Source organism: Mustela lutreola, chromosome 4 (assembly GCF_030435805.1).
Source record: "Mustela lutreola isolate mMusLut2 chromosome 4, mMusLut2.pri, whole genome shotgun sequence".
NCBI lineage: Eukaryota > Metazoa > Chordata > Mammalia > Carnivora > Mustelidae > Mustela > Mustela lutreola.
Window position 1 is genome coordinate 158,314,657 of NC_081293.1, and position 22,789 is coordinate 158,337,445.

The 22,789-nt window shown below is 42.9% G+C and overlaps 2 protein-coding genes across 3 annotated transcripts in view; one reads left to right on the forward strand and one right to left on the reverse strand.

Moving 5' to 3' along the window:
* Positions 1–21,171, reverse strand: part of KBTBD2 (kelch repeat and BTB domain containing 2) — a 59,673-nt gene extending 38,502 nt beyond the window's left edge. Inside the window, exons 1-4 of one of the 2 annotated variants that reach the window (XM_059171522.1) lie at positions 21,014–21,171; positions 18,419–18,538; positions 14,834–14,918; positions 14,623–14,716 (exon numbers count right to left, since the gene is read on the reverse strand). The gene's annotated coding sequence lies outside the window, so the exon portion shown is untranslated. The remainder of the gene's footprint in view (positions 1–14,622; positions 14,717–14,833; positions 14,919–18,418; positions 18,539–21,013) is intronic. The other variant, XM_059171521.1, reaches the window with a different exon arrangement.
* Positions 62–16,327, forward strand: LOC131829598 (uncharacterized). Its single transcript, XM_059171527.1, has 4 exons — positions 62–901; positions 1,465–1,617; positions 11,552–13,481; positions 16,151–16,327. Exons 2-3 carry the CDS (start codon positions 1,473–1,475, stop codon positions 12,613–12,615), a joined length of 1,209 nt encoding a protein of 402 aa, XP_059027510.1. The 5' UTR covers positions 62–901; positions 1,465–1,472; the 3' UTR covers positions 12,616–13,481; positions 16,151–16,327.
* Positions 21,172–22,789: the final 1,618 nt, after the last annotated feature.

Here is a 22,789-nt window from a genome sequence, read left to right on the forward strand (position 1 = left end):
ACTGAATCCCTGCCTTCGGGACTTCATTTCCCTCTTATCTCAGTAACTTGGGTCCAAGGCAGAGCATTGTAACTAGGCTTAGCGAACCTTGCCTTGTGCTTCCTAACATCCCTTCTCTCTCCACTATAGGGAACATCTCCCCCTCTGTCCATTCTGGCCATAAAGATACCGAAATCTCTACCTTTAACCAACAAAACAACAACTTCACAATCGTCCTTCCAACCCCACGACTCCCGGTAACTACTCTCCTGGAAGACTTTCCTTTCTCCCACGTGCAAAGAAAGCGGAGTCCGTGTGTGCCAGCTTCTCCCTCAACCTGCCAACCTACCAGCTCACAGACGACTTCTCCAGGCCCCCTGTCCCTCACTCTCCCAACCAATGGCGCCTTAACTGCCAGGTTCTGCTCCCCTGGTTTTTACTCGCCTCAGCGGGAAGCAGGCTGGAGCGCCCCTCCTTTGTGAAACTCCTGCACCGACCAGGCTGGCTTCCTCCTTCCCCTCTCCTTCTCCTCCATCAGCTCCTCTTCCTGTGTCTGGGGCGTTAGGCCCGAGGGACACCAGGAGCTCAGAGGAGGTGTCCGAAGCTGTCCTAACTGAACACACTCAAATGGAAGGGACAGTCTGGGAGAGCGAGGGAGACAGGGACTGATCCGTCCTCTGGAGGCACCGACACTTGGGTGTGCACGCACTGAAGCTCACATGGTGCAGAAAGCTCACCGCGAGTTTCCTCAGGTGCCTTCAGTCAAGGCAGCCTGGGGGGGTGGGGGCGGACCTCGTCCAGAGCGCATGCGCGGGCCATCTGCGCTAGAGCTGCACCTGCGCAACAGGCAGCACGTGCCAACCAGGGTATGTAAGGGCGGGAGCCAGGACACCGGGTGGCAGAGGTTCTGCAGGTCACGGAGGTAGGTTTGGAGCAGATGGGTGTGCTGGGGCTGCGGGTCCCGGGGGAGCGGAGTAGACTGGATTGTGGGACCGGGGCTGGGCGGGGTGGGGGGCGGGGGTGAGCCGTGGGTAAGGAGACACTGGGCTCAGGGGATGGGCTCCTCCAGACTGGGGAGGAGGTGGTGTGGGGTAGGCATGCTGGCGGTGAGGCCAAAGACCAGTACTCGCAGGCCGGGTCCAAGCCACTGCCCCGGGTGGAGCTCCTGGGGTGCCCCTGGCGCTCCAGGCACGGCACAGTTTACCTCTTTGCCTCCCAGGCCTCAGTCTAATTTTGGTGTTGCTGCTGCTCTGGGAACTGAGGTGTTCTGGTAAGATGCGGCCCTGCCCGTGGGCAGCACTGCTCAGGTCCTCAGTGCAGTGCAGCCCTGTGTCCCCCATCCCAGGCGAGTGGGAAGAGATGGTGAGGACCCTGCCACCCAGGCTTGGGGGTTCGGAAAGGGAAGTAGGATGATTTCTCCCTTCACGGCAGTATACAGCACTGAGCGCCACTGCCTTTTCCTAAATACGAACACCTGTTTTTCAGCCTAGAAAATGAACTCCTCTTCAGAAAACAATGCACATTTTGAGGGCAGTAACGCCAGACCGTTTTTTTATGTGCATGCCGTGGGCCAGCAGACTTACCCGAGTCCTTGGTACCAGAATCCCAGCTATAATCCGTTCTGTGTTCCTGGGGCAGGTAAGAAATTCAAGAAGCTCAGTGGGGTTAGGGACCCTCCCCCTCAAGCAATGCCCGAGAGTTTCTAATACCTTAAAATCCATGACTTCCCTTCCCTCACTCTGTCCTGACACAGATATTATGGCAGCATACAGGGGCAGTGTTTGAAGTTCACATTAATAGATAAAATTTGAATTCTATATGCCAGTTATTCTGCCAAATACTGGAAGTAGGTTCTCTCATTTGACCTCAACAGCCCCATGAGCTAGGTATTATTGCTGTTTATGCTTTACAAACCGGGGAACAGAGGCTCAGAGCCCCCGACTTGCTCAGAGTTACACAGGAGTCAAACCAAAATTCTATTATGAGACCAGTCTTACAGAGGCACCTTAGAGCTCCTAGTCCCTATAAGTTTTTCAACAAGGCCTAAAGATTCTTAAAGCTCTCCTGGTGAGGTCAAAAAAGTACTTTAGGAGAATGATGAGGTTTAAGTGTTTGGGAGGTAGAAATCTAGGATTTCATACATTATGGGATGGGAGGGGGTTTAAGCAGGGCAGAAGGATCCATGGAGTGATTCTCCCTTCTCATGCCTCCAGCGGCAAAGATAATGTTAAATCTATTCTTCAGGGCGCCTGGGTGGCTTAGTGGGTTAAGCCGCTGCCTTCGGCTCAGGTCATGATCCCAGGGTCCTGGGATCGAGTCCCGCATTGGGCTCTCTGCTCGGCAGGGAGCCTGCTTCCCTCTCTCTCTCTCTCTCTGCCTGCCTCTCAGTCTACTTGTGATTTCTCTCTGTTAAATAAATAAATAAAAAATCTTTAAAAAAAAAAATCTATTCTTCAGTGTACCCTGTTGTAGATAAAGCATGTTGTGTATTGTATGCAACTGTTTTCCAAGGAGAAAACTAGGTATGATAAGGACAGATTTTTAGTCCATCAATCACTGATCCCACCTGAGTAGTAGAATCTTTAGTCCAAGGAGCTCCTAGTGGAAACCATTTTAAAATTGCAGTCTGAGGAATAAGGAATTTTGCCAGCATATGACCTATGGACTTCAGCTCCTCATTGTGTCTCCAACAAGACTGCCTACCTGACCTATTTTGAACTTGTACCACCACGTGGTCTAGTTCTTAAAGAAATTTTTATATATAAACATTCCATTAGCTTTTTCTGGTGATCCCTAATTAATACAGACGTTGAAATGTGATTTTGGAATAATCCAGATGAAGAAATTGTCTGAGGAAGATTCTTGAGGTCAGAGGATGGAAAATTCCTGAGAGAAAGAAATGCATATTGTATCTTGAACTTTAATTAAAAGGCTGAGATTCTGTACTTGTGCACTTTTTTTCATGCAATTCCCCTTAAGGTTTACCATATTTGTCCTGAGAGTTGTGGTTTAGAAGAATTAGAGTGATAAGTACTGGGAGTAGGAATCCCATCTGTGTTGTTTATTTGCTTGTTTGTTTTAATTGCAACCTAACTCGGATATTTTAGTGGGGAAAAAAAAAAAGTTCATATGACTTACTGTTTTGTGCAACCAAGAATTCCAAGAAAAGCCATTTCAGGCTAGCTAAATAGGGACTCCAAGGATGTAATCCGTATTCAAATCTATATTCCTTTATTTCTAATTTTGTTTTTTTTCCTAGGTTTTGACTTTCTCTGTATTCTCATTCTCAACCATTTCAAAGTGACAAAGATAGTTACAGAATTTGTGGGCCTGTAATGATTTTCTGGCTAAGGATCCCAGAGAAGAGCCTTCCCTTCCAGTAGTTTCAAAAAGAGTTCCAAAACTGACTCCTGGTGGTTTGGCTTTGCCACATGTTATCCTTGTTGTACTTACCACCCAGAAGATGAACTAGTCTCCTTGATTAGTCTAGATTATATGCCCCATGTTGAAGGTGGTATGAGCCTGTTAGATTCCATTTGGGCAGAGGTCCTTTTTGAAGGACCTATTGCCAAGAGAAGAATGGATGCCAGTACAGAAAGATGTTGATTGAAGATAATTTACACCATTTTTGGATAGAGTTAAGTAGGAAATGAGAGGAATATATTAGAATTTGTTAAATAGCTTGATGAAATGGTATATTAAACAGCATGTCCATCATAGCCAAGGTTGTAAAGATGTTCCTTGAGGGAATATAACATGAGTTCAGTTGAACAAGTGGACTCAAAAGCATTCTGGATGTACTAACCTAAAGGGCAGGGATTATTGTGGTTTATTTTGTACCTAGTCATTCTGACTAGGAATTATTCAGAATGAGAGGTGTAACTATTTTATGAGTAACAGAACATTTCTTCAATTGAAACTGGCTTAAATCATTTTTTTAATTGAAAAACTAACCAAATGCATGGGCTAACAATTAAAATAGTATATAAACAAGGAATGAAGTCTTTAGCCCCTAATCCCTTTTCCCAGTCTCCCAGTATCCTCCCTGAGTCAGAAAATGTTGCCAGTGATTTGGGTATCTTTCTGATATATTCTATGCATATTCAAGGATCTCTACCTGTATTTAGTAGGCTTTTTAAAAAAAAATTATTGACTTATTGACATATAATGTATTATGTTTCAGGGGTACGGGTCTGTGAATCATCAGGCTTACACAATTCACAGCACTCACCATAGCACATACCCTCCCCAATGCCCTTCACCCAGCCACCCTATCCTTCTCCCCTCCTCCCCTCCAGCAACCCTCAGTTTGTTTCCTGAGATTAAGAGTCTCTTATGGTTTGTATCCCTCCCTGTCCCATCTTGTTTCATTTTTTCCCCTGCCTTTCTCCTATGACCCGTTCTGCCTCTCAAATTCCTCCTATCAGAAAGATCATATGACAATTGTCTTTCTGTGATTGACTTATTTTGGTTAGCATAATACCCTCTAGTTCCATCCACATTGTTGCAAATGGCGAAATTTCAGGTCTTTGATGGCTGCAAAGTATTCGAGAGAGAGAGAGAGAGAGCGTGTACACACACACACACACACACCACACCTTCTTTATCCATTCATCTGTTGATGGACATCTAGGCTCTTTCCATAGTTTGACTATTGTGGACATTGCTGCTATAAACATTGAGGTGAATGTGCCTCTTCGGATCATTACATTTGTATCTTTAGGGTAAATACCCAGTAGTGCAATTGCTGGGTCGTAGGGTACTACTATTTTCAACTTTTTTTTTTTTTTTTTTTAAGATTTTATTTATTTATCAGAGAGAGAGGGGGGGAGAGAGCAAGCACAGGCAGACAGAATGGCAGGCAGAGGCAGAGGGAGAAGCAGGCTCCCCGCCGAGCAAGGAGCCCGATGTGGGACTCGATCCCAGGACGCTGGGATCATGACCCGAGCCGAAGGCAGCTGCTTAACCAACTGAGCCACCCAGGCGTCCCTATTTTCAACTTTTTGAGGAACCTCCATACTCTTTTTTTTTTTTTTTTTTTTAAGATTTTACTTATTTATTTGACAAAGATCACAAGTAGGCAGAGAGGCAGGCAGAGGCAGAGAGAGGGGGAAGCAGGCTACCCGCTGAGCAGAGAGCCTGATGCAGGGCTCTATCCCAGAACCCTGGGATCATGACCGGAGCCGAAGACAGGCTTTAACCCACTGAGCCACCCAGGTGCCCCGACTATTTCCTTTGCTGAGCAAAAGCTTTCGATCTTGATGAAGTCCTAATAGTTCATTTTTGCCCTTGCTTCCCTTGCCTCTAGTGAGATTTTTAGGAAGAAGTCGCTGTAACTGGGGACAAAGAGCTTGCTGTCTGTGGTCTCAAGGATTTTGATGGATTCCTGTCTCACATTGAGCTCTTTAATCCATTTTAAGTCTATTTTGTGTGTGGTGCGAGGAAATGGTCCAGTTTCATTCTTCTGCACGTGTCCAATTTTCCCAACACCATTTGTTGAAGAGGCTGTATGTTTTTCCATCGGACATTCTTTCCTGCTTTGTCGAAGATTAGTTAATCATAGAGTTGAGGGTCCATTTCTGGGCTTTCTATTCTGTTCCATTGATCTATGTGTCTGTTGTTGTGTCAGTACCATACTGTCTTGATGATGACAGCTTTGTAATAGAGCTTGAAGTCTGGAATTGTGATGCCGCCAACTTTGGTTTTCTCTTTCAATAGCTTCTTTTTTTTTTTTTTTTTTTTTTTTAAAGCTTTCATTTATTTAATTGACAGAGAGAGAGAGAGAGTGCACAAACGGGGGGAGAGGGAGGAGAAGCAGGCTCCTCACCGAACAGGGAGCCCAGTGCGGGGGTCAGTTCTAGGACCCTAGGAGCACGACCTGAGCTGAAGGCAGATGCTTAACCAACTGAGTCACCCAGTCTCCCTAGGAGGCTTCATTTTTTAGAGCAATTTTGGTGCACAGCAAAGTGGAGCAGAAGGCAGAAAGATTTCCCATATGCCCTCCATTGTGCATAACCTTTCCCATTATCAACATCCCTCACCAGCGTGATATTTGTTATAATCAGGGAACCTAAAATGGTACATTTCATCCTCAGGTTATGTTAGGGTGTGTTCTTAGAGCTGCATGTTCTGTGGTTTTGGATAAATACATCATAAAAGATAGCTACCATTATGATACTGAATTGAATAGTTTCACTGCTCTAAAAATTCTTTGCCTATTCATGCCTCCATTCTTCCTAACCCCTGGCAACCACTTATCTTTTTACTGGCTCCATAGCATTGCCTATTCCAGAAAGTTGTATCATTGGAATCATATAGTATGTAGTTTTTTCATATTGGCTTTTTCTACATAGTACTACCCATTTTAAGTTTCCTTATATCTTTTTGTTACTTGATAATCATTTGTTTTTACTGCTGAATCATATTGCATTATCTGAATTATGACATTTATACATCCATTTATCTACTGAAGGATATCTTGGTTTTTCCCAAGTTTTGGAATATGTTTAGTTTTGCAAGAAATTGCCAAACTTTCTTCCTTTCACACTATTTTAAAGCATTTACATGTGTACCATCTTGCATTTCCACTAGCAATCAGAGTTCCTGTTGCTGCACATACTCGTCAATACTGGGTATTATTACCAGTGTTTAAGACTTCAGCCATTCTAGTACTTGTACAGTATCTCATTGCTCTAATTTGCATTTCCCTGATGAAATATTATGTGGAGCATGTTTTCATGTTTATTTGGCAATGTTTCTTTTCTTTTTTTTTTTATTTTAAGATTTTTATTTATTTATTTGACTGACAGAGATCACAAGTAGGTGGAAAGGCAGGCAGAGAGAGAGAGAGGAGGAAGGAGGCTCCCCGCTGAGCAGAAAGGCCGATGTGGGGCTCGATCCCAGGACCCTGGGATTAAAGGCAGAGGCTTTAACCCACTGAACCACCCAGGCACCCCTGTCTGTGTATTTTCTTTGAGATTATCTGTTAAGGTCTATAGCCTCTTTTAAAATCAGGTTATTTTCTTAATATTTTAAGGGTTCTTTATATATTTTGGGTAATAGTCCTTTATGAGGCATGTATTTATAAATATTTTCTCCTGGTCTGTGACTTTTCAGTTGACAGTATCAGTATATTTTGAAGAGTTCTTAATTTTACTGATAGCTTATCAAGTTCTTTCTTGCATGGATCATGTATGCCACTGGTATTTTGTCTAAGAAGTCATCACCATACCCAAGAACATCTAGGTTTTCTCTGGTGTTAACTTCTTGTTCTTACAGTTTCTGTGTTTTACATGGAGGTCTGTGGTCCTTTCTGAGTTAATTTTTGTGAAGGATGTTTGTTGTGAGGTATGTGTCTAGGGTTGCATTTGCACGTATATGTCCAGTTCCAGGATGATTTGTTGAAAAAACTGTCATTGGTCCATTGTATTGTCTTTGCTCCTTTGTCAAATATTGGTTGATTATATTTATATGGGTCTGTGTGTAGGGTCTCTATTCTATCCTACATTGATCTATTTGTAATTTAAGTGTTTGGTAGACTTCACCAGTGAGCCCTTCTGGGCCTGGTGCTTTCTGTTCTGGATGGTTATCAGTTAGGTGATTCATTTCTTTTTTTTTTTTTTTTTTAAAGATTTTATTTATTTATTTGACAGAGAGAAATCACAAGTAGACAGAGAGGCAGGCGGAGAGAGAGAGAGGGAAGCAGGCTCCCTGCTGAGCAGAGAGCCCGATGCGGGACTCGATCCCAGCACTCTGAGATCATGACCTGAGCCGAAGGCAGCGGCTTAACCCACTGAGCCACCCAGGCGCCCCTCATTTCTTTAATATATAAAAATCTGTGCAGATGTCCATTTCTACTGGTCTGAGCCTGTCCAACTTTATCTTTCAAGGAATTGGCCCATTTTTTATAGGTTTGGAAAGTTGTGACAATAGAGTTCATAGTATTCTTTCCATCTTTTTTAAAATATGATTTTTATTTTAAGATTATTTATTTATTTATTTGGCAGACAGAGATCACAAGTAGGCAGAGAGGCAGGTAGAGCCGGGGAGGGGGGGTGGGAAGCAGGCTACCTGCTGAGCAGAGAGCCCAATGCAGGGCTTGATCCCAGGACACTGGGATCATGACCTGAGTCAGAGGCAGAGGCTGTAACCTAGAGCAACCCAGGTGCCCCATCTTTTTTACTGTCTGTGGGATCTGTAGTGATGTACCCTCTTTCATTTCTGATATTAGTCATTTGTGTCTTCATTGATTCAGTGTTATTTAGTAAGGCATTTAATCTCAAAATATTTGGGGGATTTTACAGCTATCTTTGTTTTCTATACTCAGTTGTAGGCTAAGAGCAGACACTATATGATTAATATACTTTTTAATCTGTGTAAGTGTTTTGGTGCATGTTCCATATGGGTATGAGCTGTGTATTCTGCTTGATGAAGTAGTCTGTGGATGTCAGTTATTTCTAGTTGGTTAAAGGTGCTGTTTAGATCAATTGTCCTTAGTGATTTTTTTTTTTTTTTTTTTTTTTTACCCACTGCATCTGCCATTTTTTGTTTACTATTAGCACAGAACATCTTTCTCCATGCATTTACTTTTCATCCTTGTCTTTATGTTGAAAGTGAATTTTTTCACAGACTACACAGGTTTTGGCTTTTAGTATACCTTGTAATGTTTTCTTGATTGCCAGGCATTTTGTGCTGGATAAAAAGTACTGCTTTAAATAGGCCTTTAGTAACATGTTAAGTTGGGGAGGTGGGACAGGAATCATAGTCCTATGGTTACTGAAGAACTGTAGTTTTAGGTCTCGGTCTTTTAGTGAGATGGTGCCTTTGAACTCTGAACCATACATGTTCTTCACCTTCCTCTTCCCATTGGATAGGGAAGGGTTGTTAGGGTGGGTTTGAGATAAGTATTTGCCTACTCCCTTATCAGTTAGGCTCTGGTTAACTAGCTTGTCCTGAGGTCCAGTGTTGGTAGGAATAGAGTTTTCCTTTATATGTCACCATTGTTTCTCTTCCCCACTTTTCCTGTGGGATTTCTTTCCTAGATTTACTGTAAGAAACTGGTTGAGCTACTGCAGATAAAACTCAAAACAAGGAAGGGAGTGAGGGTTCATTACGAAAGGGTCCCCTTGAAGTTTTTTTAACTCTCTGATTTGTTCATTCTGAGCCTTTAATTTGTCGATAACAGTTCAGGTTTCCCTATCCTACTACTAGTTCCCATGGACTTTTTACCTCTTGGGTTTGTGCCCCTGTAAGTTGTGCTTGTCTGCATTCACATATCTCTCCAACATTGGGGATAGCACTTTGTTCTGTAACCTACTGCTGTGTAGAATATGGGAAGAATTCTTGATTTTTCAGTTGAGCTTTTAACTTTGTTCAGAGTAAGTGACTTCCAAACTTCTTACATATTCTTCTTACGTACAACCAGAAATTATACCAGCTTTTTTTTTTTTTTTAAAGACTTTATTTATTTATTTGACAGAGACACAGCAAGAGAGGGAACACAAGCAGGAGGAGTGGGAGAGGGAGAAGCAGGCTTCCCACTGAGCAGGGAGCCTGATGTGGGGTTCGATCCCAGGACCCTGGGATCATGACTTGAGCCAAAGGCAGAGCCACCCAGATGCCCCATCTACCAGCTTTTAACATTAATTAGGCATGCAGTACACATACTTGTACAATTGAAATAGAGGGCCAAATACATGCTTTTATAAATAGGCTGATTTTGAATCAATATTAAATTCTTTTTGCTGCCTCAGTACTCTCCTTTGTATTAACAAGATGAATTAGTTTTCTTTTGCCATTGGCCAGCATTTCCCCATTAACCCAACCACCCAGCCCCTGGTAACCACTAACTTTCTGAGTTCATCTTCTCTGGATTGTACATAGAAGTGAGATGATATGGCATTTGTCTTTCTCTATCCAATTTTTCTTAGGAAAATGCCCTCAAGGTCCATCTATTGTCACTAATGGTGAGATTTCCATTTAAAAAACAAAAGGTTTTAGCAGTGGAAGAAGTAGGAAAGGAGGAGTTCTCTGAAAAGTGAAGAGAAGTTAGCCTGTGGGGGAACCCACATGTGGCTAGAGCACATAGGCTTAGTGGAAGAATTAGATGATAGATTGACAAATCAGATAATGAGGGCTTTTAAGACATCCTAAGGAATGTGGTCATTGTTCCTCATTTCCCGACTAGCAGTGACAATACTTCAAATTACTTCAAATATTGTCTCTCAAGTGAGGGGTCATACCTCTGGGAGTACCTGGCTGGCTCAGTTGGGAGAGGACCTGACTTTTGATCTTGGGGTTATGAGTTTGAGCCCCACACTGGATATAGAGATTACTTTAAAAAAAAATAGAGGAAGGAAAGAAAAGATATAAATATAGATAATTTTGGAACTAGTTTGGATTACAGACCTGTGAATGTCAGGGAGATGGGTAAAGGAAGTTCCTGGTAGTAGTTACTGAAGTAAAAACATGGAGATGACTTCAAGTCTTGGTCATGGTAGCAGAAGAGGGAAGGTATTACAAAGAGTAGCCATAGATTTTGCTGATTAGTGAGGGACAAAGTAACAACTCTAACACCTATGTTTATGCAATGAGTAACTGAATAGGGTCCTGGGAGAGATGCTAGTGGCAGGGACCTGCATTAAGGTATTTTGGTCCATTGTATGATATAGTACAACATGTATGGTAGGAAGTTCTCTGGCTCATGAACTTCATTCTGTTGGCTTCTAACCTCTGTAGGCCATGGCGAAGTCAAGCTGAGACTCATCTACTTCCTTTCGATAAAGAAAGAAATCCATATACTTTTATGTATAAGTAGATTAGGCCAGGACCAAGAGGCATTTTGATGCAGCCTTAAACTATAAAATTGAGTTGATTAGATCAACCTTCATATTGAGTAAATTACCTGATGAACACTGATCTGAATATAATTAATGCTTTTATATACTAAGTAGAAGTTTTATCTTAAATTAATTTGTCACTTATATATATCTGTCTCGCAAAATCAAATGCCATTCCTAACATGAATTTGTATGACAGAAATGTGTCTAGCATTATTGGCACCATTGCCCTGTTTACTTCTGAAGACTGGAAAACAGGGGAAGATGGGTCTGTGAATGAGTAGTGCTGAATAAAAAGGTTTAGAAAAGCCTGTACATACAAAGAACTTTTGTTCTTCCTTGCTGTATACGGGCTGACATAATTATTCTTTCCCCAGCCACAATAATCCTAAGTTACCCTTACTGGGTGCTAGGTCTCTCTGAAAAAGAGTCACTACTAAGTAGGGGTGATTCATAATACACTGATTATTTGATGGCCTGGCGACCAACCCATCGGAACAGATGCCTGCTCTCGTGGTGAAGGAAGGTTCTGGAGGCCCCACGGTTCTGGTCACTGTTCTTTCCCTTGTCAAATCCTGAGGATATTCAGGGAGAAGTGGGGGCCAGTAGCTACCAACTGGCGTTGAAAACACTGCATATTTGACCAACTGGTGTGGTCAGCTGGCTGCGTCCTGGCTTAATGTTGTGACTGGCTCCAGGAGACCGAGTGGCTAACTACTGTGTTCTCACCCTAGGTTTCAGAAATGGAAGTCTGTATTTCCCATATTCAGTGATACTCAGTGAGTCTCCTGGCTTCCTCATCCCTCAGTCTCCATTGCCCACTGCCTTTAACCGAAGACCTATGTTTTGTAACACAGCACAGTTCCAGCAGTGTAGTGCCTATGGAAAGAAAACGAAGACGAAAGAGACTCAGACTGAACCTCATCAGGCTGAAAACAAGACTCAGAAACAAGACACCCACTCAGAAGGTGATATGGTGACCAGTATCCCAACTTCTAATAGTGACACAGAAACTGAAAACATTCCTCAAGCAACAGATGGGGTTTTGTCATCGGTTGCCCAGAAGCAGCAGCTACCTGGTGAGAGCCCTTCTCCTAACACTGTATATAGAGCATCACCTCAAGTAAACTATGTGTCTGAGAAAGGGAAAATGGGGCTAGAACAACGCAAAGGATCCCCTGTAACACAGTTCTGGAAGACTTTGAAGGAAACTATCCATTTGTATGACCTGGCTTATGGTAAAGCCATGCCAGACATCATGGTGCAGCATGGTGGGATTTCACAGAGTTCTTGGGAGAATAGAAGTGTGCTTCATAACCATCATGAGGGTGCAGATGGCATTATGTGTAAAGACAAAGAAAGCACTCTGTGGTCGGAACAGTGTCATTGTGTAAGACGTGATGAGGTGGTGAAGTCAGGCTCCATTGTGGACATGAACTTGGGTAAAGAAAAAGGCTATGCAGCTGTTCTCCAATTCCTGTCCTCTCTAGATGAAGCAAAAGACAGAGGTGAAATCCAGGATACTCTGAATTCCAATCTGTGCCAGTCTTCTGGAGATGGCGATAAGCTCCAGCAGGAAAGGCCAGTCTGCTCCAGCAATAAAGCCATTGAGGACCTGAGCCTAGAGTCCAAAATCTGGAGTCCCATTCACTTTGGGGAAAGCATGCTAGACAATAGTAGTGGGGGCCGTGGCTTCTCTGTGAAAGTGGGCAAAGGTGAAGTTGTAGAGAGCAACAGCTACCCTGAGAATTATGTCCTCCCCCCCTACCTCCCTCGCCCAGTTCAGCCATGTCGATGAAGGCATTCAGTGTGATGTGAGCCAGTGGCAGGATGCAGAGCATGAGAAATCTCCTGAGCCCTCATCAGAGAGCAGAAAGGCAACAGAAGAATTCAGATGTGGAGAACTGGAAGAGGTGGTAGCGTGGAACAGCTGCTCAAAGCATGTGTCTAGCTCTGCCTGTTTGGCCCAGATGAATAGCAGGTGGGTAGATGAAGGGATTCAGTGTGATAGGAGCTGGTGGCAGGATGCACATCTGGAGATATCCCTTGAGCAAATGCCTTCCAACGATGAAGAGTCATTTCCAGATTGCAAGACTAAGGGATCACGGAGAAGGACCATCAGGAATGGGAGACTGAACACAGATGAAGAAGAAATGACCATGAATGATGAGATTGAGGAGGAGGATCATGAGAACTTCAAGAAGTGTGCAAAGATTAAAAAAACTGTGAAAGGCAGGAAGCAGAAGTCCCTGAGAAACTTCTCAAGTGGGAACACAGTCTATTTATTGAAGAAAAATGGTGCCTTGAACACTGTACTTCCCAATGATTCAGAAGACTGTGATTTGGAAGAGGAAGCTGAAGATGAAATGTATGAGATAGAATGCCTCTTGGAAGAAGTTAGTCCACTGGGCTGTGTGATGTCTTCCAAACGGAAGATTTATGGTGAGGTTGGCAGGATCATCAGGATGCCAGCTGAGTGCTCTCTCCCTCCCCAGCTTATTGTGTGGTGCACCAGAAAAAAGTACAGGTTAAAGCTTGGGGAATACGAGAGCATCCCTGTGGTGTGCAAAGTAACAGGACAGGATGGCAGGTTCCAAGGAGAACATACCATGGCTGTACAGGAGGGATTACAGTCCAAGAGAGTCTCTCCCAAGCCCTGGGAATGTAAGTGACTAATGGACTCATTCCATGGTTGTCTGTGGTGGTTCCCCACTGGGTCCTGGATGCAAAGGCAGCCATAGATCAACAGTATTTCTTAATTTTGGAAGTATGTTCTTAAACAGCTATAGGTGCCCATGTTTATAGGATTGGGAGAAATTCCAGGTTTGAGGTCTTGCATTCTAGGAAACTAATGTAATTTGAACAAAGAACTGTAGGAGTTGATGGAAAGCTGGGTGGTGGTAAAGGACAGGAGGGTTGAAAGAGAAAAGTCAGGGACATAGAGCTAGGTGGAGTTGCTGAGAAAGGGCATTCCATGTGAAGGCAGTGAATTTTGATACAAATTTGGGGGCTGTGGTTTGGAGTAAGAATGGAGACAGTAGCATGAGCTTGATTGGGCAGCCAGGAGAGGTCAAGTGTGTTCCAGGGATTGAGCCTGAGAAGAGCCAGCCAGAAGGGAGGCCTGTGATGAGTTGGGCAAGTGGGTCTAAACAGACTGGGCTAAATAGTAGAAATTTTCCTTTTGAGATTTTTGTCCTGTAGGCAGTAAGGAGGTGCCCAAAGCAAATTGAATAGAGAAGGGACAGGAAGAAATGTGCTCTAGGCCTCTTCAGCTGGCAGTAATAGTGGAAGAGGAATTTGAAGCATGTCCATTTGGCTGAAACCCCTTTATAAAGTCAGTTTAACTGAACATTGGAAGGCAGCTGTGCTTACCACTCTACCACCAACACTTAACTGAACATTGGATATAAAGGGTCCTAACTCACATGGGAGTAAAAGATAACATTTCAGAGAATCCATTAACAAAACTGATTCTTTAAGAAAAAAATAAAAAGGCTGGAAGGGTACCTGGGTGGCTCAGTCAGTTAGCCTCTGCCTTTGGTTCAGGACATGATCTCAGGGTCCTGGGATCAAGCCCCTCAGCAGGAAGCCTGCTTCTCCCTCTCCTTCTGCCTGTTGCACTGCCTGCTTGTGTTCTCTCTCTATCTCTTGTCAATAGGGGAAAAAAAAAAAAAAAGGCTGGGGTTTGAACTTGTATCTAGAAAAAAATGATAACATCCATAGACAAGGAAGCTTGGGAAAGGAAGTTGTCTTGCTTTACTGTGAGGCTGTCAGTGGGAGGACTGGACTAGCAGATCATACATACCTGGTTGAAGCTTGAGTTTGGATCACCCTATGTTTAGGGAGAGGGCTCCAAGCAGTGGGAAGGGCCCAAAGTAGAGTCTGGGGGATGATTATACCTGGGGAGGAAAAATGAAATGAGGCAGGTAAGTGACAAATGGGATGCATAAGAGCCCCCGGGGAAATTTAATTAAGTTCCAGTCTTAATTTCTAAAACAAAACACTGTCCATCTTACCTTTAGTCTTCTCAAAGTCTCGTTTGCCTCTGCTTTCATTTCCCATCAGTGTGTAGGAATCCGTTTTTTCCATCTTATCACAGCCCTGTGAAGAAGATAACTTTAATTTACTCTTGGTTATACAGTTAAGATGGTAATTTTCAGGCCGAGTTGTCTAGATTGTGTCCATTATTTTGATTTTTTTTTTTCTGTCAAGGACTACAGAATGATACAGAATAGTATCTTGAACAAAAGATTTTTTTCAAGAAGGGTGTGGTTCCCCCCGGCTTTGGTTTTTTAAGTAACTTAGATTATTTAATGTATGAATCATTTCTTACTTCAGGTAACTGTGAGAGATGGAAAACCGAGGTACCTTACAAAGTTTCAAACAGATTTGAGACAGATGCTGTAACGTTTAGGAAACAGCAGGTACAGACAGGAAATAGACAGTTGGTATCTGTTCTGTACCTAATTTGGGTGTCTCATGATTGGCTTTTAGGGCTTTGTTTGGGGTTTCCTACTCAGTGCGTGTTCTGCCCTGCAAAACTAACACTGCTGGTGGGCAGTGAAAAATGGCAGCATTCTGACTGGGTAACAGACCTGTAGACCTATAGATCCTTCCTTATAAGTAGATTGGAGTCAAAGCCTTTCAGTTCCATGGAATGTCATTGTTATGCTGATTTTCCACATTTAATTCCCAGGGGTGTTAATGGTAGTCTATTGTGGGTTATATGGGATTTTGTAAGTTATCCCAGTGGTTTATCAAAGTGTCCCAGTTTATTTTTATTTATTTATTTATTTTTTTAAAGATTTTATTTATTTATTTGATAGACAGAGATCACAAGTAGGCAGAGAGGCAGGCAGAGAGAGAGGAGGAAGCAGGCTCCCTGCTGAGCAGAGAGCCTGATGTGGGGCTCGATCCCAAAACCCTGAGATCATGACCTGAGCTGAAGGCAGAGGCTTAACCCTCTGAGCCACCCAGGCGCCCCAAAGTGTCCCAGTTTAGAGCTTGGAGAGCTGGGTACTTGAAGTTCAGGGTCTCTCTTAAGGGGTTACTGGCAAGACCGGCTTCTCTTCACAGTGAGTCTTGATATCCCTGCCACACTTTCAACCCCTAGGCCTAGGTGTCAGGGAGCACATGGTTACTGGCCCTTTCAAGGCCATTCCTACGCTACAGGGGTCATAAGAAAAGACTAATACTCATGCTCAGGCAAAATGTTAACACCTTTAACCTTATCGTAAAGATGAACACTAAAGATATTAGTAATGACTCTCTGTATATCTCGAGTTTGTTATACAGTTTAATTTAAAGAAATCTTTTATTCTGTTATTTCATAGGAAACAAATTGCTGTGTTCCAGCTACATAGAAGAGCTAAATAGTACATCATCATGATGGCCTAGAACACAGGATTATCCCTTGATTTGAACTAAGAAAGCAATTATACCAACATAAAGAAAATGTGACATTGTAAAGCCTTTGGAATTAAAAGAACTAAAACAACAAATAAATTGAATTGCATGTGTGTTTGATTCTCAAGCATTTTCTTCCCCTCTCCAAATGGCCACATCATTGGTAACACCACCGGTAGAGTTGGGTTATTCATGAATACTTCTGCCAGGTCTATTACTGTCTTGTTACCTCCAGGGACCTTTAAAATGGGGAAGAGGATGGTGAGTTGAGGGCAGAATAAAGAGATGAAGGATGCCCCAAAACAGGAACTATCCTGATGATAGAGACAGCAGCTTATTTATTTTTTACAAATGGAAACCAGGCTTATAGTAGCGCCACTGATCAGTATGTCCGTTGGTGAGTTGTAGTATATGTTACTTACTCCCAGTGTACACTCACAGAAACAAGGCAAACAAGAGAGCTCCTTACACTCAGAAACTACAACCTATTTGGTCAATTTGTGGAACCAGGCTTTTCCCAATAAATGGTACAGGTTAAGGCTGTGACTAAGTGCCAAAATGTTTATATGTGGATGAATACTGTCCTTAAGGGTATTTGTAAGAACAGGGCACATGTAGAAAGGCTAGAGTTGCTTCCTGGAAGGGCTTTCTGGGTGATGGTATGAATAATATTTTGATACCTATGGATGAGTTCACTCAGTGTTGCCTCTGAGTTGCCCAGTGATGAGTTAACTATATTTGTTTACTCTATTTTTATATTTTTAACTGCATTTTAACTACCTGTGGTAACAAAGTTAACTCTCAAGATGCATTAAGTAGATGGTACAAAGTGATAGCATTGCATGTTTTCACTGAGATGCAAAAAGGCAAGCAAAATATAGTATGGTTTCTAAAGCTGGTCTTATGATAAGCTTTTGTGACTTATCTCCCTCCTAACCCCTACCTAAAAGATTGGGGAGATATTCTAGGAAAATATCTGTGATGCCTATCCCCACCCATGGCTGGAGTATGGGACTCTCCTGTGTGTGTTTTAGTAACACCTGCATTTTCACTTTCATAGCCCATGATATGACATGACAGGAGAGTTACAACATTTTCACCCTTGAGACCATGTATTCTTTAGGGCTGGTAGCTCCATGGAATAGTTTGTATAGAGCTTAGCACATCATATGCACTCAAATATTTGTGAATGAATGGCTTAGTGTCCATTTGGATGAACAGTTTTGGCCTTGTCACTGTTCCATCATTCCAAGCCCAGAACATAATCAAAATGGGAAAGCTGAGTTAGGAATGCATTAGCTGGAGTAACTGAACAATAAGGAAGACTTGAGTCCATATAATCCAACTTTCTTGCTTATCTGGGAATCAGGAAGGCATCCATTAACTCCCCACCAACAATCCTGATTCATTCAAATTCCAACAATCTAATTAATTTGCTTATAAATGCTCATAAGAAGATTAAAGAGTGTGGTTTTCATTAACGTGTTAATACGAGTTGAACCTGATTGCTTTTTTGACCTCTGCAAAATGAGTTACAAGTGCTTTGGGTGAACTAACTGAAGGCACTTAAACGGACCATAACTGAGACTCTCTGGCTACTGGGAAGATGGTAATGCTGGTATATGGAAGAGCAAGCACAAAAAGAGGACGGGTCCAATGAACACTGTGCCTGCTTTATAATCCTTCCCAAAGTCTTCCCTTTATTCTAGAGGGTAAAAGAGAAGGGAGGCATAAGTCCAAACGAAGGGTACATCCTGACAACACCTTCCCTTTCATTTTCCCAAGCAGTTACTGTACCTCCTGGCACAATGAATTCCTTGGGGTCAGACTCTCACCTGAAGATTTGTGTGCAGAAAATTTAGTGGGGAGTGTTATGGGGAATAAAATCTCTGAAGGGGCAAAGAAAGCCTGATTAAGCATAGGGAAGAAGTATGGATGTGATGCAGTAACAACAGTCTTTAGCCAAAGTTCCACTGGGAGCTCCTGAGCTGCAATGATCCTGCAGGGTTGTCTCAACTGGGGTAAGAGGCCACACCATACAGCCCTGCACCCTTTGAAAAGGTCAACTGTGTATTATAATCTAATCATGGGGGTAAAATCCATTATAGTAACATTTCTACAGATTTGGGCAAAAAATTTTGGAGGCTATTTTATAATTCTGCCTACCACAACCGCAATGACAGGTTGATAGATACCTTGGTAGAAGGAGGTCTGGTGACTTCTCTTTCTTTCCTAAATAGGACTGGAGAGTACTGAGTCTGAAAGGAGAGGATTTTAGGATGAAGAACTTTGATCAGCTTGATAGGCTCAGCAGTCTGGGAGTTGGAGCAGAGGAAAAAGAGATTAGGTTGAGGTTCTTCTGGGTAAACTGGGCAAAAAGACTACAGGTCGAGGGATATGACAGACTGAAGTAAAGGACCATGGAACCTAGGCCAGAAACAGTAGACAGAGAAACCTGGAGTGAGAGAGAAGAGACAGGAATTAACTTGCAAGGGTTGCACTAGATGGCAAGATATCTTTCCTTCTTTCTTTCTCTTTCTCTCTTTCTTTCAAGGATTTTATTTATTTATTTGAGACAGTGAAAGAAAGCATGAGTGGAGAGGGAGAAGCAGGCTGCCTGCTAAGCAGGGGACTAATAAGGGAATCAATCGCAGGACCCTGAGATCATGACCTGAGCCGGAGGCAGACACTTAATGGACTGAGCCACCCAGGGGCGCCACAAAATTTCAATTAAAGCAGGAAGTGGAGGAAGGCTTCAGGAAGAAGTTTACACTGAAAAAAATTAAATTAAAAACAACGAAAACAATAACAATGACAACAACAAACCAGGAAGAGATTTAACATTTAGAGCAGTGGTTCTCTAAGTCTGGCCCCCAGACCAACAGTGTCAGCATCATTTGGGCATTTGTCACAACTGCAAATTGTCCAGTCCACTCCAGACCTAGTAATCAGAAATTCTAAAATTCTAGGAGTTAAGACACAGGAATCTGTTTTAACAACCCCCTGGTGATTTTGCTACACAATAAGTTTGAAAATCAGCTATATTATTCTCCCGTATTGCCATTGAGTATGTTTATGATGAATGGGTTTTCTGCAGGAGGAAGAAAATTCCTGCAAGGAGAATTTCCTGCTGCATGCTGAACTAGGATGCCAAGGGTAGGTGTAAGACATGGCTGAATTTACTAGCCTTATAATTTTCAGTATTGACAGATCCTGGCCATTCCAATCTGGGCCAATTGTGTTACTGAGATAAATTTTCTAAGGCCAAGACTAGAAGCACTAACTGAAGAAAGCTGGAGAAAGAGTCAACCTGGCCTGCATTATGTATACTTTAAAGAGAGGGGTGGGACGCCTAGGTGGCTCAGTCCATTAAGCGTCAGCCTGTCATGATCCCAGGGTCCTAAGATGGGCCCCAACGTGGGGCTCCCTACTTAGCCTGCTCTTCCTTGCCCTCTGCCCCTCCCCCACTCATGTGCACACACGCCCACTATCGAATAAATAAAATCTTTAAAAAATTAAAAAAATTGGGGCGCCTGGGTGGCTCAGTGGGTTAAGCCGCTGCCTTCGGCTCAGGTCATGATCTCAGGGTCCTGGGATCGAGTCCCGCATCGGGCTCTCTGCTCAGCAGGGAGCCTGCTTCCTTCTCTCTCTCTCTCTCTCTCTCTGCCTACTTGTAATCTCTCTCTGTCAAATAAATAAATAAAATCTTTAAAAAAAAAAAAATAAAAAAAAATAAAAAATTAAAAAAATTAAAATTAAAAAAAGAGGGGGAATCCCCAGGGAAAGTGGCATAAAGTAGGAATAAGGTGTTCCTGGGACCAAGAATGATGAAAGCAGCAACAGACAATGGTGAGGGAAGGACACTTGCTCAGGAGCAAGATCTGGCTCTGCTTTGGCTTGGCAAAGAACAGACACCCTCCCCGGGCTGCAGGCCTACCCAACCTACTGAGCTGTCTCAGCTGCAGCACAGTCAAAGGGACAAGTTCCCAGGTGGGCTGTGCTTAGCCAACGGAATGAAGATGTATATGGGGATGTGTGTAGCTGACCCAGTATTATAATCTCCATACCATTATAATTTTTCTGAATCTATTATTATGGAAATAATAATAGTCATGGGAAAATAGCAATAAGATGTAAGCAAGTTAAATACATGATTTTTCAATGTTATTACAGTGTATCTCACTATTAAAAAATAAGCAATCATGCCAGGGGTTTATGAACAGGGTTCTTTTGAGTGCAGGAAGGCCCAATATGCTTTATATTGTTCAGTTAAAACATGAAAAAGAAATGGTGCAGACAAATGTTTATAGTATGTTAAAAAGAGAGAAAACATTTTTTCCATGATATAAAAATATTTCTGGATGACTTCACAAGAAATTGGTAACATTAGCCATGGAGGAAGGGAACTGAGTGGCTGGGAGAGAGAAGAGGATTTTTCCTCATTAAACAAACCTTATGAACCTTTTAAATTTGGACTGTGTAAGTATATTATGATTCAAAAGTAATGAATATTTTCTAAATAAATAAAATAATGAGCTTTTATTATCCTCGCATACAGAGAAAAATCAAACCTGAAGTCTCTGGGAACTAAGTAGCGCCCTGGGTAGGGAAGGCTGCAGCAGCACCTGGAGCGTCCTCAGAGACTCATTCCCTTGGTCCCACCTCCCTGGCAGAGGCAGCTTGAAGGAATCACAAACTGCAGGGATCAGCGGGAGGACCACACTGGACAAAGCTCTCCTGCCTGACATCAGCCACTGTCCAGAGCAAGCGCCCAGAAAAGTACAACTCACCCTCCTGGGGTCACATCTCTGCTGGAAGGCAGGTGAGAATTCACATGCGGGACACCAAATACCCTGCTCTATCCTAGTCCTCCCGGATTGCACGCCTCTGGTCTTTGGCCGCAGTGTCTGATGTGGGAGAAGAGAATGTTGAAAAAGTCGAGTTGTTCAGTCCGAGTCTGAACTCTCATTTGACTTGGAAGACTTATGCCTTCGTTTTTTCTTCTTCTTCTTTTGCTTCTTCCTTTTCTTATGCTTTTCTTTCTTCTTCTTTTTCTTGTGTTTCTCTTTACTTGCTGAGGAACTGGAGCTGCTCCCATCCTCATCGGAGGTAGAATCCTCTAGTAACTGTTTCAACTGCTGTATCCTACACATAGAAGATTAACCAAAGAACATATTTAACTCAAAAAAAAAAAAGGTAGATAAAAATTATATAAGGGCAGCAGTGAGGGTAAAAGACATCATGAATAACCACCTTACTGAAGACATTCATGTTTTCCCCATTCTTGTCCACACTGGTGCCTCTTTGACAGGACTGTACTCAGTGTATAAGACATTCTGTATTTTTTTCACTGTCCTAAATATTTCTGTCTGTTTTTCCAGTCCTTGCTACATAACTTTAAACAGATGCTTCCCGAGGCGCCTGGGTGGCTCAGTGGTTTAAAGCCTCTGCCTGTGGCTCAGGTCATGATCTCGGGGTCCTGGGATCAAGCCCTGCATCGGGCTCTCTGCTCGGCAGGGAGCCTGCTTCCTCCTCTCTCTCTGCTTGCCTCTCTGCCTACTTGTGATCTCTGTGTGTGAAATAAATAAATAGAATCTTTTAAAAAAAGAAATATTAAAACAAACAAACAAACAGATGCTTCCCTTCCTTCATTAGCACCCCCCAACCACTTCCAACCACTCAAGTTGGCCACTTGATAATCTAGATAATCTATCTCTTTAACAATCAGAACTCCATTTAACTAGTTGGGGAAAATCAAACCCTCCACTTTCTTCATCCTATTCAGGTCTAAGGATAATTTTTTTTTTTTAAGATTTATTTATTTATTAGACAGAGATCACAAGTAGGCAGAGAGGCAGGCAAGCAGAGAGAGAGGGGAGGAAGCAGGCTCCCTGCTGAGCAGAGAGCCTGATGCGGGGCTCGATTCCAGGACCCTGGGATCATGACCTGAGCCGAAGGCAGAGTCTTTAACCCACTTAGCCACCCAGGCGCCCCTCTAAGGATAATTTTTAAGAAGAGCTCAGCTTGGGACGCCTGGGTGGCTCAGTTGGTTGGACGACTGCCTTCGGCTCAGGTCATGATTCCGGAGTCCTGGGATCAAGTCCCGCATCAGGCTCCCAGCTCCACGGGGAGTCTGCTTCTCCCTCTGACCTTCTCCTTGCTCATGCTCTCTCTCACTGTCTCTCTCTCAAATAAATAAATAAAATATTTAGGGGGAAAAAAATAGCTCAGCTCTGTAAAGACACTGGAGAAGATAAACTAAGTTACAACTGTCAACATCAACTATCAGGTGTGAGCAGGCAGGACCAAGCCCACTGCTTTAAGCTAACCCAAGTGAAATGAAGCTGGCCTACAGGTTCCCTACCCACTGGCCTTTCCTGTGATGACTCCTGACTTCCAAATAGTTCACAGTTGAAGTACCATAGTCACCAAACCACTCATCTAATACTAGAACGGTTGTTTCCAACTTTATATATATAATTTCAGACTTTAAGGGGGTATTGTTAGCACCAGGGCCATCTCACTTTACATCCTTTTCATGTCTTTTATTCTCTCATATGATGTCA